The 16,534-nt window shown below is 37.8% G+C and overlaps 1 protein-coding gene across 1 annotated transcript in view; it reads right to left on the bottom strand.

Annotated features, from left to right (window-relative positions):
- The window catches only part of LOC121417633 (MAM and LDL-receptor class A domain-containing protein 1-like), a 35,309-nt gene that overhangs the window by 15,379 nt on the left and 3,396 nt on the right, over positions 1–16,534 (bottom strand). The window contains exons 5-11 of the mRNA XM_041611371.1: positions 14,651–14,776; positions 12,468–12,550; positions 11,674–11,833; positions 3,150–3,439; positions 2,065–2,175; positions 1,287–1,488; positions 289–564 (exon numbers count right to left, since the gene is read on the bottom strand). Coding sequence (XP_041467305.1) covers positions 289–564; positions 1,287–1,488; positions 2,065–2,175; positions 3,150–3,439; positions 11,674–11,833; positions 12,468–12,550; positions 14,651–14,776 — 1,248 coding nt within the window. The remainder of the gene's footprint in view (positions 1–288; positions 565–1,286; positions 1,489–2,064; positions 2,176–3,149; positions 3,440–11,673; positions 11,834–12,467; positions 12,551–14,650; positions 14,777–16,534) is intronic.

The raw sequence follows: 16,534 nt of genomic DNA on the forward strand, positions 1-16,534 counted from the left end.
AGAGTATCGTTTTGTTTCCAATACTTGTTAAGGGTAGGGTTTCACACGCCAATACTTGTTAAGGGGTGCATTTTCAGAATATGGAAATTACGTGTTTAGGGTGCTTTTCGAGACCCAATGGTCGCGCATGGTATCCACTCGTGAATGGAAGTGGCCCCCCGGGTTATTATGATTATTATTATAAGAAGAAGAAAAAGAGGTAGAAGTAGGAGAAACAGAAGAAGACGAAGAAGATTAAAAAGAAGTCGAAGAAGAGGAAGAAAAGCAAATTTGCCGGTACTTATATACCTAGCTCACTCAGGTAATAGGAAAATTCCATGAGACAGTCAGAGCCAACCTCCTGAATCACCGGACTGACCAACCTGGAGTACTCAGTCCCATCTACTGGCATTGCCGTGTTGTCAACAATCATGTATGTCCGGTTGGAATAGAAGGGATTCGTTATAGGAAGTACAAGGGTTGGAGGCGGTGTGGTCGGGACATCTTTGCCATATCGGATCCATGGAAAGAGACTGGTGGGATCGGTTGTATATCCACATTGGTCTTCTTGAAAGTTACATATACCTTTGATGATAAGATTCGTAAATAAAAATATGAATTAGCTGTTGAAGAATTTGAGTTAAGTGATTATGTCATTACGTTTTCATTTTGATCCCGCTCCTGGGGGCTGGGTATTTTGAGAGGGTAGGGGTGTGCGGCACCAAAATCTGAAACCATGGGCCCAATTCTTAAGAACTTGACTTGTTATGGAATTAGGGGCTTAGAAACTAGATAGCCATCTGTAAATTGCTAAAAACATTACTGTTCAGGTTGTGATTTCAAAACCATGCAGGGATTGGTAAAAACGCAAGATGAAAATTTTTCTTACCTTCTGGTTTACAATATAAGCGAGAATTTGAAAAAGAATACAAGTTCAAAGACTTGAAGTCTAAAGGTTATCGGTGGTATGGAAAGAGGAGGCAAAAGAAGGAGAACAAACAATAATTTGCTTTTCTCCGTTCAAAGGGTGTGACGCACCCGAGTGCTGACTTGAGACTCGTGATTAAAATGAGTTCGCGGCTCGAGCTCTGAAACACAAGCAAGGCCTCTCTGTGTCCGAAATTATGTGTCGTCTATTTAACTCTATTGTGATGGTTGGGGTGACGTTTGATTTGGAGAGATTGAGGATGTTGTGTAGTAAAATTTAGAGATGTCTTTGGGCACGTATTAAAGGGGAAAACAAAAATGTGATATTTTGGACTACTGGCTCCGGGTACTGGCCGACAGAATGAGTGAGATTGTCATACCACAATTGAGTTCGTCTGATCCATCGGGACAATCTGATCGCATGTCACATATCTGTTGAGGGTTGATCACCAGCCCACCAGTTGCACACTCAAACGGCGGGGCTGGTGTCCCTTCGTCGTCGCAGGCGCCCTCGCTAAATGTGAGGTCGTCTATTGCTACGTCACAAAGAGATGATGCCCCCAGTGTCCCTTCAATTAAAAGCTGATAAATTGGGAAATGAATGAATGAATATTTTGATCATTTAATTTAATATGACCATGTGATACAATGACTCAAGAATCATCTTCAGCATGCATTAAATGGCCATTAAAAAGTGACGACCTTGTGTTTTGATGTGTGTGTGTTTGTGGGGGGGGGGGGAGATTCAACCAAAAGATGGCGTGATTTTGTTTTCTGTATTTACTGAAAGGAAAAAATATGGAGTTATAACTCAAACCTTTATATTTGAATTTATTTTTTCAGTAAATTAGTTTCCGTCATCCATTGCAACTATTTACATATTCTTTGTTAGGGGATGGGGAGTTGCACCGAAATTAAATTCTGCTGGTCCTACTCTGACAGTACAATAATTATTCAGGAAACTATATGCATAAACTAAACCTAACAAATGATCGATTCTTTTGTGAAATGTGGTCATTACGTACAACATTTGATATACTATTGGTCCACGATATTATATTAAGTTATGTAGGCCTGACATCATGATAAAGAGAGAAAGAGAGGAAAGGGAGACATAAAGAAAGCAGCGCAACATGAAACTTATGGAGGTACGCTTACCCTATACGGGCCAGAATGTGCAAAGCTCATTTGTTCCTTATTCCACTCTTGACCTTTGACCCCCGTGAAGGTCCAAAGGTTGACGGAATTTGAAGCGGTCTCCGTGGCAACCTAGGCATGTAATATAACAATACAATAATCAACAACAGATCAAATGCAACAACAAACAAAAACAACAATATTTTAAGCCTACATACATTGGCGTCGTCGGCATGATGCACTATTGGACTATTTTTTATGGACTTGTATATCGTAAAATTCATTGGAAAATAGTGTGAAATCTCTAATTTGATCTGTTACACGTTGTTACAACTATTCATAACTTTGTCTCGCGCTCTTCATCTCTACGTTTATTCCCTACACAAGCACATTCACAATATTTGTATTTGTATGGTATTACGTAATCATCTCTCTAGCGCGTTACTCATCGCAGAAATAGGTCCGCCATTGGATAGTAAAACTAAACTAGATATTATCCTCAAAATATCTGTATTCATATACACGAAAGCGATATGTGTCTTTTTTTAATTTCTGACATTAGACGTGCTTTTTACGCCTTATCACGTCTCCTTCCTACTGACGAGATCAGAGCCAGAACCTCAGATCTCTGCATTAATTTGTAACTTTCCCGCAATGACTTTTCAGGTAACAAGTAAACGTTGGCACAACGTTGGAAACTCGACTTGTTAGTTAGAGAGTTGTTGGACAGATCGACAACTGCACTGCGTTGGAAACATGTTTAATTGGATAGTTGTTGAACAGCCGACAATTGTAGGACATTGACAAAGTTTGAAACTAGTTAGTTGGAGAGTTGTTAGACAGTTGGCAATGGCACAACGTTAGAAATTTGTTTGTTGATTATAGGATAGAATAAGATGGGATGACAAAGGTTAGAGTATTAAATTTGTAAAGGTGTACTTCACCTTGAAACCAATAGATATATTTTTTTACGACTGACATTATTGGACTTACGTTGGAACAATGTTGCCAGACAACGATGAAACATTGCTAATGGAAACAGAGGACAGACTTGGCCTCGTTTGGTGACATTATTTTGTTTGGGATGTTTTTAATAATTCACTCACAGTCAAAGTATTTTCGCTATCCCCAGAGCAAGTCATGTGATACCAGAGACCGAAACAGACCGAGGCTGAACCGGTCTCGAGGCCGGTCGACTCGAGTCTCGCCCGTGAGCCGAAAGAGCTCAGAGACGAGTCGATGAACAAGTACCAGCCCGACGGAGTCCCGGTGGTATGGTCGACATCGGGGCTACCCAGTTCGTTGCCTGTGTCCCCGCTGTGACGTAACCAGTCAATCTCGTCACGATTCTCCGTGTTCGACCAATCACACAGGTCGACTTCAAAGTCACATGAACCTGAAACAGAAAGCGAAGTTATCGGCATATTCAGATTAGCTACGCATTATCTATCACTTGTTTATATGGCTAAAACAAACTAATTACGAACATGATAGTTGCATAAAGCAGTATACGCATGCGAAAATTATTATTATTATTATTAATTTTTTTTTTTTGGGGGGGGTGGCAGATAACATGACGCAGAAGCTACGTCCCGAGTGTAGGGTTGAAGTACAGGGAACTGTAATTTTCCCATCCTTGACGAGATTCTTATAATTTGTGGCAAACCAGCCGTACTAAGCATGCGCTAGGGAATCCATCACGAGGTGCCAATCATTTCAATATCTTGCTAGTTATTTATGTAGGCCTATATCTATGTTATCAACAAGGATTTTTTTTCTATTTCTATAACATTTTATCTAAATTCCGATCCATCAATTTATCTGTTCTCGGATCCATCCGGATCTACTTATCCACCAATATACTTTAAGGCCCTTAATTAATCTGAAATCAGGTTTAACTTAGACTACGATCTAACTCTGTGCTAGAATTATGGGGAGCCAAAAATTAAAAAATTCTGTTTAGATTGTATATCTCTTATGTTTACTATTTTGTAACCTGTTGCTTTCACAATGAAGACAAATATTTCAGTTATTATTATTATTATTTGTTGGCATCACCTGTGCCTGGGAGGCGAAAAGCGAACTCAATCATTGTGACCCGCAGGTCTCTCCTCCCGATTTAACTGATTGGGGGGAATGCAGGTGGACCACTACACCGGCGTTTCCCCCTACTCTTATACGAATAGTGCAATGGGTTCTTAACGTGCAAAGGTGGTGACTCTCCCCTACACGGGGCCTCCATTTAACGTCCTATATGAAACATGGGAGAGACGTTTACACACAACGCACTGGCTTCAGTCATCCACCCGGGGTGGACTCGAACCCACAATCTTTGGTTCGACGGGCAGACGCGTTACCAACTGAGCCAACACCGCTCTCCTTTATCATTCCCAGACAATTATTAACTCGTTTGACACTCAAAATTGTCACATATCGAATCCTACGGGACACTTACTGCGCGTGCTTTCCGCGCGTGTCTACCACTCTATGGAAATACCACTGGAAATGTCATGTTTTGTTAACAATTTTGTCATTCCTGAAAAAAGTTCCCACTTTTATCCTTAGTTCCCATGATATTATGCTGATGATATCATATCATTTTCATTAAATAATTGAAATTTTTGCAAAGATGTTAATTACATTCGCGTTTTGGGGTCAAAAACATCCCTTTCATATCAAAAATAGGATGAAACTCAACGTAAAATCCTACTTAATGTCACCACAAACGATTTCCCACTCTTCCAATTTCGCTTGATGGTATCGTACAGCTTAGTTCCCATGAGTCATTGTGCAGTTTTTTCTAAGCTTTACGATGATGTAAGAATGATGTTCATTGGTCAAACTTTGCGTTCGCGTTTTAGCTTTCAATAAACATGTGTCAGCCCACAAGCCAATGGCAAAAGTTGTCATGTTCGGGCCGGGCGCGTACTGTACCTAATATGCAGTGCAGCAGGCAGGAGCCACGCGCGGCCGCCGTGCCCTAGCGTCTCGCCCAGGCCCCCGAAGCTACCGCCATTTTGTTTAATCCATTAGAAGCTAAAATAAGCCCCCCATTAATATTAATTTCGTACGATGCTCCCTCGTCAACTGTGGTTTTGTACGTGTATTAGACAATACGCACACCAGCGCAATGACAAAGGTCAACTTGGCAAATTTATTAATGTATTCATTTTGTTACGCGCTCGTGACGCGAAGGATTCAGCGAATCAAGCAAGCGCAAATCTGAGACGATACGTTGCGCTTTATAAAGTATCGATATCACAAGCGATATCACTTAAAAACAAAACAATGTTTGTATTGCGTCTTATAAGCCTATGCTAATTCTAAAAGGGAAGATGAAAAGAGTAGATCAAGTCGCGATTAGGTAAAAAGGTGGAGGTGGGGTGGGGGCAAATCATGGTTATTACAATGATGGTATTCATTTTCACTGGTTGAGTATGAATACTGAAAAAAATAACTTTCACCACTAAAAGAGTCATTTCTTGTTACAAATTTAAATTGGAGAAGTAAAAAAAAAATGTTCATGGATCCCCGTGCCTGCTTTCTTGTGGCGTCCGTTTCATAATGTATTACACTGAGCTATTTAAACATCGCTATTATTGTGATAACCGTGGGAACCTTGATTATGATTGCTATTCGTAGTTACCATACTTGTAACTCATGATGAAACGGGCCCCAGTTTATCATGCTCAATGTTTCCTGTCCCCTTTATTCTCCAGCATTTCTTACTCTGTTTTTTTTTTCCATTTAATCATTTTCCCACTCATGTTCTTTTGTGCCGCCCTTCTCCTACATATGAAGAGCTCACTTTTAAAAGGGGTTAGGTCCATTTTTAATCAAATTTGATTTTTATGTCTTTATTGATTTTTAGTAGCTCTATAAGATGATACCATAAAAAGTTGAAATTCCCATAAAAAAGTGAACTAAAAAAAGAAAATTCACTTTTTTCAAAAGGGGTTAGGTCCATTCATAATTTTTCTGGAAAATAATATCTTAAAAAAATATGAAGATAAGTAGATTTCTTTTATACCCAATTTTGAATTTCTAATGGTAGGGTATCATGAAAATTCATTTTCGCATAAGAATATTGCAATATGGGAGAAAAAAAAATGATTTTCTTGGAGTGGCCCTAGCCCCTTTTGCAACTTAACTTTTCATATATTTCCTTCTTATTTTCCCACTTGTTATCTGTCTCCTGGTTTCCAAAATCTCGTCTTATTTCTCTTCCACCCCTTTTGTTCCTACTTCCAACACCAGCTCTCTCACCACCCCCTCTAAATTATCTCTTCATAATTATGTGCCCCTCCATTTCTTTCTCATCTCTTTTCAACCCACTTCTCATCACTCTTTCCCTCTCTCGATCTCCGTCTCACTTTGAATTTTGCCAATTCCAAATCCCTTTCATTTTAGCTCTGTACAAATACTATATGAACACAAATGAAAGACATGAAGGAATTTTCTGGTTAGTGGTGAATTTTATTAATTATCCAGAAAAAAATCACATTATATCAGAGGATTAAGCTTTACCTTTTTCTTAAGTGTATGTTAATACTTTGAACCAAAATAATTTTTTTTGTATGCTGGGGGGGCACAATTCCCCCTACTTTTTGAAGCACTGAAAAGTGCCTTTTTATGCAAGAAAAATACCCCCTCACGAACGTGTACTGTGTCCCTTTCACCTGATGAGAACCTGTTTTAGGTAATATCAATTAGTGCTCTTCCTTATATGCAATTTTTCACCCAAAAATGCCCCCCACGTGTTCTGTGTCCTTCCATCTGAGAGCCCGTTTCATGTAATACAAAGTGCCCCTCGCCTTCTTGAAAGTGCCCTTTCTTGAATCACTGCCCCCTTTTACCCAAGAAGAGCGCTTCTAAAGAATTTGTTCTGTGCCCCTTTCATTTGAGAAGGAACTGTTTTATGGTCACCATGACGAGTGCCCTTTGAAACAAGAAAACAATATTTTCATTTCTATAATATACTTCTGAAGGAAATCCTGTGTGCATTAAGTTTAATAATTCATGTGAGTGGGGTATATAAGCAGGTTCGTACAGATGGAGGGGGGGGGGGGCTTGAAGGACTCTTGCCCATAGGCGGTGGAAGCGGTGGGATAGGGGGACCTGTCCCCCCTAAATTTGAGGTGGGGGAGAGTCCCCCCTCCTAAATTTTTTGTTGAGAATCTTTTTTATTTTGCTCGTCAATTTTTTTTCCTGCGTCCCCCCTAAATTCAGGTAGACCCCCCCTTAAAATTGTTGTGCCCCCCTAAAATTGTGGTTGACAACCTTTTTTTTTGCTGGAAATTTTTGTGGTCCCTTCTAAGATTTAGGTGGATAAATTCAGGTGGACCCCCCTAAATTTTTTGCCTTCCGCCGCCAATCCTCTTGCCCCCCCCAAAAAAAAAAAATCACGACCAAGGGGAAAAAAGAAAAAGGAAAGCAAAGGGTGAAATATATCATTTTGAATATTTTGTCGAAATCTATCACAAAATTGGATATTTGTTTTTAAAATGTCAAAATTTTGCTTGCTCGCAACTTTTTAAAAATTTCACACAAAACAGCATTTTCCCTGTGCCCCCCCCCCACTCTCAAGCAACTTCAATCCGCTGCTCCTATTTGTATGTTTATAGCTTCTCTTTTTGCAACCAATTTTAATGAAAATCAATAAGAAATTTCATACGTCATGAATTTGGGTTGTGATAATAATTTTTTTTTTTAATTGGACTTGGAAAAAAAACCTTTTCCATCTTCATCACGTGGTTCCTAAGTCTTCAATGTTGAATAGTTGGATTACTTGAATGAAAACATCTGTTACACCAGTCCTGCAGATTGAAAAAAATAGAGAAAGAAAATCAATTAAATTGTCATGATTTATAAAACAAATCGTTTAAGAAAAGTGAGACTATGCATATATATATGTTTCTTCAACACATACCATAGGAAATCTTACTTCTACTTATTATAAACTTGTACTTCTATAAAGCATATATATCACTTAAACATGTTCTCTGCAGTTTACATACCACTCTCCATTCTAACTACATGTACTTTTTGAAAAAATGACAGAGATTTCTTGTAAATGTGAATATATAAATGTAGATTATATGAATAGACAGAATTAAAGTTGATATGTTTTGTTGCACAGAATATTTTGATCTGTAATTAAAAACGACAATAACTATAATCTAAAAACATAATTGAAATGGGTTTTTCAAAGGCAGGTCTATTTGTTGCCAAAAAAATGTGAACAACCTCCATTATCAAAAATAATCACTAACTAGCTCACTCACTCATATAACCGCTGTAGTTTGTGTTTCTCTTTGTGGTCCAGGCACTGTTCTATTAGGCCTACTTCACCAATTATTTATCATCATCAATCACCTCCATGGAAATTGTCAAACTGCATCATCCTATTAGACAAAATGTAAAACCAAAAAAAAAATCGTAAATCTACAAATATGAAATATGAATATCACACTAAAGAATGAATAAAATGAATTTTATAAAATATAACTCATGAAAAATAAATATTGCTTTGTTTATAAACAAAAATCGGAAATAAAAAGGCAATTTAATTACTAGTAGATCAAGGACATGACCTAATTTTATAAATTTGCCCAAAGTACATATCTTTTGACATTGGTTCTACTTTAGACTCGAGAGCCTATATATTTAAGAAGTGTATGTTCAGTACAGATCCTACCTCTTTGTGGCTCAGGTTATTTTTATTTAATGTAAACATGGTTAAAATTCAATGCATGTTATGTATCTGTAATTTTGAATGGGTTAGTTTAACTTTAATACCTGGATGAGAATCTGCAAAATGATGCATGCACTTATGATCATCATCTTGAACCACATAGGTAGACCTCTATACTGTTTTTCTTGTCCTTCAAACTCAACCTGTTTTTCTTGTTCTTCAAACTCAACCTGTTTGTGAAAGAAAAGAGTACAATAATAAGAAGTGATATTTTTCATGGCCGTTTGTATACGGGAGGGATTTGGGTAAGAGCTGAAATGTGAAAACCTTCATCAAAAAAAGAATTGCATGACATCCTTCAATTTTATTTTAGAAAATGCACAAAACGGCCATAGGTAATATTGGTTACTTCTGGCCCTCGCTTTCTGAATTTTAGGTTTCTCTAAATTTTTTCAAATGTCTGCCCCCCCCCCAAAAAAAAAAATCTGCATCTTTTTATTTCAGTTGACTTTAACATAATTTCATCTCATGCACTGGGTCTAGATCTATTTGTAAGAAAGTATAGATCTTGTCCAAGACTCAGAGCTGTGCAACAGCATTCGCGTATCTAAATTACTCGTAGGTCTAGATCTAGATAGTAACGATGGACTCTCGATCTATCTAGACCTAGAAAGTAAAGCTTTGGTTCTAAACTGAGATCTAGGCCTATATGGATTTGATGTCTGACTTTTATTCCTGGCTAAAAGTTTAAACTTCATTGCCATTATTGACCAAGATTAGATCTAGGGCCTAGTCCTTGGTCCACTGACACTGACAGACATACTCGTACATGTAAATGGAGTCGTTTAGGCCCAGACCTAGATCTAGGCCTAAATTACAGACCTAGATCATAAGCCCTGGGCCTGGGCTGGGGTAAGTGTCGCGTGTTGGGAAAGTATAATTTAGATGACTAGATTTGAATTAGGTTGGCCTAGAATTAGAAAGCATCGATGAATAAAAGTAAAGTACCGTAGGCCCTAGATCTAAGTCTAAAATAATAAGCAACACTAGTTGCTGGTTTCTAACCAAGTTAGAAATTAGATCTAACGTTAGGCCTATCTAGATCTAGGTCCTAGATCTAGCCTATTGATAATAAGACAAACATGCAGAGCAGCATTTTATTTCTTATAGACCTCTACAGGAATAACCGTCGTTTCTGGGGATTTATTCAACAATTTCTGACATTAACTATTCGTGAGTGAGCCAACACAGTTCAGCGGAACAACCAAAATAGAGACTGAAGCTTTTGGTCTAGTTATTTCTAAGACAGAGTCTAACTATAGACCCTATTTATAAATAACAATAAGTTAAAATGGGTGGGGCTAACATTGTCATTGGCGGCAGAAGGAAAAATATTTGGGGGTGTCTACCTGAAATTTTGGGATGGACACATGTAAAAAAAGGTAATCAACCTAAATTTTAGGGGGGACAACACACGTTTCAATGGGGGTCCACGTGAATTTAGGGGGGACGCAGGGAAAAAAATTGACAAGCAAAAAAAAAAAAAAAAAAAAAGGTAGCAAAAAAAATTTAGGGGGGGGAACCGTCCCCCACCTAAAATTTAGGGGGGGGGGACACGTCCCCCCGCTTCCGCCGCCTATGGCTATGGGGGCTAAATGCAGAAGCCAGAAGTTATGCAAAATAAATTTGATATCTGAAACTGAGGATTGACACAAGTGACAATGACAGGCAATATATCTTCATCCACACTCCACTTCACAGTTTATTCCTGACTGGGTTTCGATCTACTGAAGATAGATGCAGATCTCCCTCCATCTCCCTCTAGATCTAACGTTACAGTATACAAAAAGAAGCTTCATTCTTCTTGCTTTAATCAATCATGGGTTGGTCCTTGTTAATTGGAAATGAACCAAACCGGCCCGAAATTCTCTCGATGACCAATCGGCTAGGAGCCCATACAAAATACATGTGGTTAACACAGCGGCATAACCGCAACACTGCAAGCAACAATCTAACTTCAATTTCAAAGACCAAATTCTGCTTTCCTTTAACAGAAGAATGATAGCAAACTCTCTAATTTGGTAGAGAAATAACCTGAGATCACAAAATACTGTGTGAAATTTGTAAATAGTCCACTGAATTCATGTGGTTATATCAATTTATACGTACTCACCGGAGTGTTCGTAGGTCCATTTTTGTGTGGAAAGAAAAGTTTCAGATTCGGATTCAGAATGAATAAATTAGATGACGTAATGAGGTCAAATGAATAATTACTTCTGTAACACGATACCACTAGTATCGATGACAAAGAATCGGGGAAATCGCGTATTAATGACGCTCTTAGCCAATGACAAGGCCGGAATATGAATATATTTACGCTCATGAATGTCAATGGGGGCTTATTTTTGTCTTCAAATGATCGCGGTAGGCGGAGTCTAATCTCATTTGTTTTGTGCTGAACGCGCGCGCAGCTTTCGGTCTAGTAATATATTATAAGGTCTTTGGTCTCGCCCCAGCGCTAGCCGGCTGGGCTGCGCTTGTGCGACTGTGCGTGCGCCGCTGAGCATTGGCGCGCGCAAGGGGTCCAAAAGGCGTAAAAGGACTTGATATGGTCATTTTGAGTGTCAAACGAGTTAATATATTGGATGTGTACTGTTAGGGATTTGTGCCCCAATTGGCCCTCCATAGTTAAACCACAACTTTAAACCAGGGTTTAATTAAAACCTGACTTCAGAATAAGGGCCATGTATGTATTTACCTACCTACCTACCTACCTATGAATCTATCAATCGATTTTTTTTAATCTAAATATTTTTCTATCTATCTATCTATCTATCTATCTTTCTTTCATTTGATTTGTTTATATATTTTTAGCTATAATATCTAGTTATAACTATGCAAGTCTATCTCTTTATCATTATAATCGTTCTTCATACCTTCCTGTCCAGTACATCTTTCGCCTTTCACGAAAACGTCATCAATGGCAACATAGGCCCCGGATATAGTTTCCTCAACGGTCAGCGTGAACCGGAAGAGATTCTCTTGAATCGTCTCGACCTCCATTGACCCCTTCCGCCAGAAGCTCCCCGTTGGACCCTGTATCAAGGAAGTAATTGACGAAGTTATTTCCACGGAATTGTACTGAGAAATCTTCCCCCAGCCAATCAGATTCAAAGATTTCAGTAGCTTACAACATAAGTCACTTAATGAAACTTATCCTGGTTAATTACATGGTGAGTTGAGAAAGCTTGGTTGTTCTTTACGAGATTGTGACTGACCGTGCCGTCGAGCAAGAATAGAATATATTTTATTGATATAGTCTATTTGTCTCAAATGATTGCATTCAATCGAAAATGGAGCTAAATATAGTTTGCTTCAATTAATCTTTGTGGGTTATTTTCATTAATTTCTATTTACCTTTTGGCCACATTTTTGAATATTGAATTCAGGAGCAATTTGCCCAATATATCATAGTGGTTGAATTGTGTTTCTAGTGAAAGTGATTCTAGTTTAATATTGTGATAGGAAAGCTTAGTACTGCATATTATCAGGAAACAGAATATATAAATAGGTATCTTGAGAAAATGTTGGACAAGTCGGGCGAGACAAGATACGAATCGGGACGAGTATGAGCATACATTTGTTAAAGTGAAATATAATGCATCTTGTATTGATTCCCTAATGGCGTGCCATAAGTGTGCAACCAATATGAATATAATTTTGGTTTTACCGTAAATGTTTGAGATAGGGATGAGACATCAGACCGGGTAATATCCAAGAACACTGCAGTGACTGTGAACTCCCCTATATCCACTGATAAGATAAAAAAGTTGTTCAAAAGGTTGTTCAATCAATCAGCGTAATTAAAGATAAAAAGTATTGTTTACCTTGCACCCTTGAGAGCTACATAAATAGATTTATGGTAATGAATAAAATTCTCCGCATACCCAATTATTGAAAAGAATAGTGTCCCATAATGTGTGTCACAGTGTGTTCACACTGTGGAACACATTGTGAAATCACCTTCACACTGTTACGTTTGAGCATTTTAACAGTGTGAAACACATATTCACATAGTTGACCATGTAAACACGCTGTGAACAGTCACACTGTCGAGGTGTCCACAGTGTGAAATATCTTCACACTGTTGAATTTGAGCATTTTAACAGTGTGAAACACATATTCACATAGTTGACCATGTGAACACGCTGTGAACCGTCACACGGTGGAGGTGTCCACAGTGTGAAAATATCTTCACACTGTTGAATTTGAGCATTTCAACAGTGTGTTTATTTTCACATAGTCCACGATGTGAACACACTGATCACACTGTGTGATGCTTTGTTCTTTCCTGCAGGATATCGCAGATAAGAAACTGAAATGCATCTGAACTACACAACGAATAATACAAGTATACATTTGATTAATTATATTTTACATTACACAGCAAAAACTGTGGTGTTAACCGGTGTACACAGAGGACCACACCAGTTCTTTTACACCGGTGTTAAATTGGTGGCGTTAGTTTTACACCTATAGGTGTTATTACAACACCTATGGTTGTTACATTTACACTCTTTTGTGTTATATTCAATCTCTAGGGTGTTATTTTAACACCTCAGAGTGTGGTCCTCTATTAACAGCAACTGGTGTCAGTTTTAACACCACAGTTTTTACAGTGTATGATATAATAAGAATTATTCATACGGCTTTGTACATTGTTAGGATCGAGAGAGATATCTAGAAAGAAGAAGATAACGAAAAGGGTCACAGATTAATATGAAAAAGAGAAAAAAGATAGAGAGTGGAAGGTTGATCGTCACAAGATGACGTGACAATGGCAGGTCAAAATACATTGATAAACCTTAAAAACAAACAATACGTAGATAAACAGAAAGGCAAGTTACGGGCAATAAGTAATCAGTAATGGTACGATTGGAAATGTCTATTGTTTACAAATTAATTTCAATGGTTTTTGTTACACAAACGCGTCAGATATTGGATAAAAACATGGAGGTAGCCCCCCATGATAAAACTAAGAGAACGGTGAATCTCTTGCCTTGAAATAATGCTAATATAAGCCTACTTTTTTATGACACGATCGTGTGAGGGGTAAATTAGGGGTCGCGATCAGAAAATGCAGTATGGAGGAAAGGCGTTCCGTTCCGTGGAGGGAGCGCAGTGAGTGGAGGGGGGGGGGGAGCGGAACTTGTATAAAACCCCAAATTGAGTGTTGTTTTAGCGTTGTATTACATTAAAAAAATGTTTGCAAGAATGAACCATCCCGACCCTTGCATGATTATGTTTCCTCTTGATTTGGAAACGAATTCTACAAATTGGAATATGATGTATTATCACCCGTATCAGACATCTGAGCTGGTCATTTACAAAACCGTATTGCCCTACATTTTCTGAATATCGGGAAGGGTAGGTATATTGTTTGTATTTTCCTCGGTCTCAGTGCGCGTATTTACTTTGCATGCAGAGACGAAGCAAAATATACCTTTGTATTTTCCCTGGTCTCACATCCGGGAATTTGTGGATGCGTATAAAGAGATACGCTTCATAAGGATCCGCCCACCAACAATATACGTCATAATAAAGACAACGCTGGATCCGAGCGCTTGCAAGTACGTCATAATGGTAAAGTGCAGAGCCTAGACCGATATTAACATGACACAATAGAACTCTATTTTTAAAAGAAATATCCCCATTATCATGATTTTTGCTCTAGATATCTGATTTGGATGATAATAAAAATATTGACTGGCTGTTCTTTCGGGGAACATCAAATATATTGCCCTTAAAAGACCCATATTGCCCTCGTCTAAAGACTCGGGCCAATATGATTCTTTTGCTGGCAATATATTTGATGTTCCCCTCAAGGCCAGTCAATATTATATAATTATTTACCATTTATCATGTACCAGAATTCCAGGCAACGATAGCCGCTGATGGGTCGCGGGTACGATGGCGAGGTAAGGATACCTTGATCGCCTCTGCGTAGAATCTGACCAGTTTTGACTCTCATATAGAACCCTTGCGTGATAATGAAAAGGTAATAGTAATTTTGTTATAGACAGTACAGTAGTAGTAGTTTTTAAATGTGCATAATGTAGTAAGTATAATAGCTTGTAGTAGTCTTAGTAGTTCCAGTATAAGTAATATACTACTACTATTACTACACTGTAAAAAATGAAGTGCTAATTTAGCACTAACAGTGCTTGTATAGTGACTGCACTACGAGTGCTGATTTTCTAGTTCAAATCTAAACTAGAAAATCAGCACTAGTAGTGCAGTCCCTATACAAGCATTGTAAGTGCTAAATTGTCACTTCATTTTTTTACAGTCTACTACTACTACTACTACTACTACTTCTACTACTACTACTACTACTACTACTACTACTATTTTGAATAGTACTCTCTAAATGGAAAGGTTTTGATCTGGTCCCTAATCGCACTCCTTTTGGAGTGAAAGTGTAAAAAAATTGCACTCTTTAACTCCAAGAAGGGTAACAATTCATTCTTGAAAGATTGAAATCTCATTCGATCAAGACTGGACCTTCATCCCACTCTGAGATTATCGCGATTAGGGACCAGATTAGCTATTTTGCATTGAAAGAGTAGGAGTAGTGTCAGCAAACAAGTATAATTGGAATGATGATTAATATTTATGATAATTATAACGATTATGATTACGATATGTAGCAATTATGATGATAACTAACACAATGATATTAATAACAATAGTAATATTAAATAATGATAATGATGATAAAAATGATAAAAATTATAGTATTGATAAACGATAAAGTAAATTTCAACATTATGCTTACTTTATCCCCAACATGGATAAAATCAAGACATTTAAAGTCATACACATTTAATTTATGTATTTCGATTTGTGTCTATGGATTTGTTTCGATGTATAGGGCTTTACCTGTCCAATAAATTTACACTTGATGATCGAAAATAAAAATCAAGCTTAGAATGTTTCGAGGATCAAATCACATTAGCTTACCGAACGATTCTCAATGTCTTTCAGAATAAACCTAAATAGCCTTTTCACTTGTACCAGAAAGCTGACCGAACAACGCCTACTGCTACTGTACTAGTACGATAGCCCAAGTAATCGGCCGGTTGTCAACACAGTAATTGCTATGAAGTATACTATGTTCTGCGCATATATTGTGACGTACTGATGTGCTTTGTTACATCATGGTCTGAATTGAATGTCATCGCACTTTCTATTTAATTTTGACGTCATGACCGGTCATGACCCCCGTTACGTTGATGGTCAAAGCACTTTATCAACGTTTTGCGTCCGAATTTTTTTACGTCATACTGAAAACGTCAACCTACTTATAGTTTCACAGTGACGTACACATTTTTTTTCTGATTGGTACGTCATCAACAAATTTTTCTCACTTTGCAATTTCGTTGCAACTCCGTCTGAGATGATTTTTATAATTATATCTCCATACAACTCTTGTTGAGATGACTCATAGAATATGTACCCACATAATCTAGTAGAAGTTCCTAATTTTTCATTGCTTGTTTTCAATTCGAGGAGGAGGCCTACGCATCAAAAAATGTGGTGTTAACCGGTGTACATAGAGGACCACACCATTTATTTTTTACACCGGTGTTAAATTGGTGGTGTTAGTTTTACACCTATAGGTGTTATTACGACACCTTTTGTGGTTACATTTACACTCTCTGGTGTTATGTTTAATCTCTAGGGTGTAATTTTAAAACCTCAGGGTGTGGTCCTCTATTAACAACAATTGGTGTC

Source organism: Lytechinus variegatus, chromosome 6, assembly GCF_018143015.1.
Source record: "Lytechinus variegatus isolate NC3 chromosome 6, Lvar_3.0, whole genome shotgun sequence".
NCBI lineage: Eukaryota > Metazoa > Echinodermata > Echinoidea > Temnopleuroida > Toxopneustidae > Lytechinus > Lytechinus variegatus.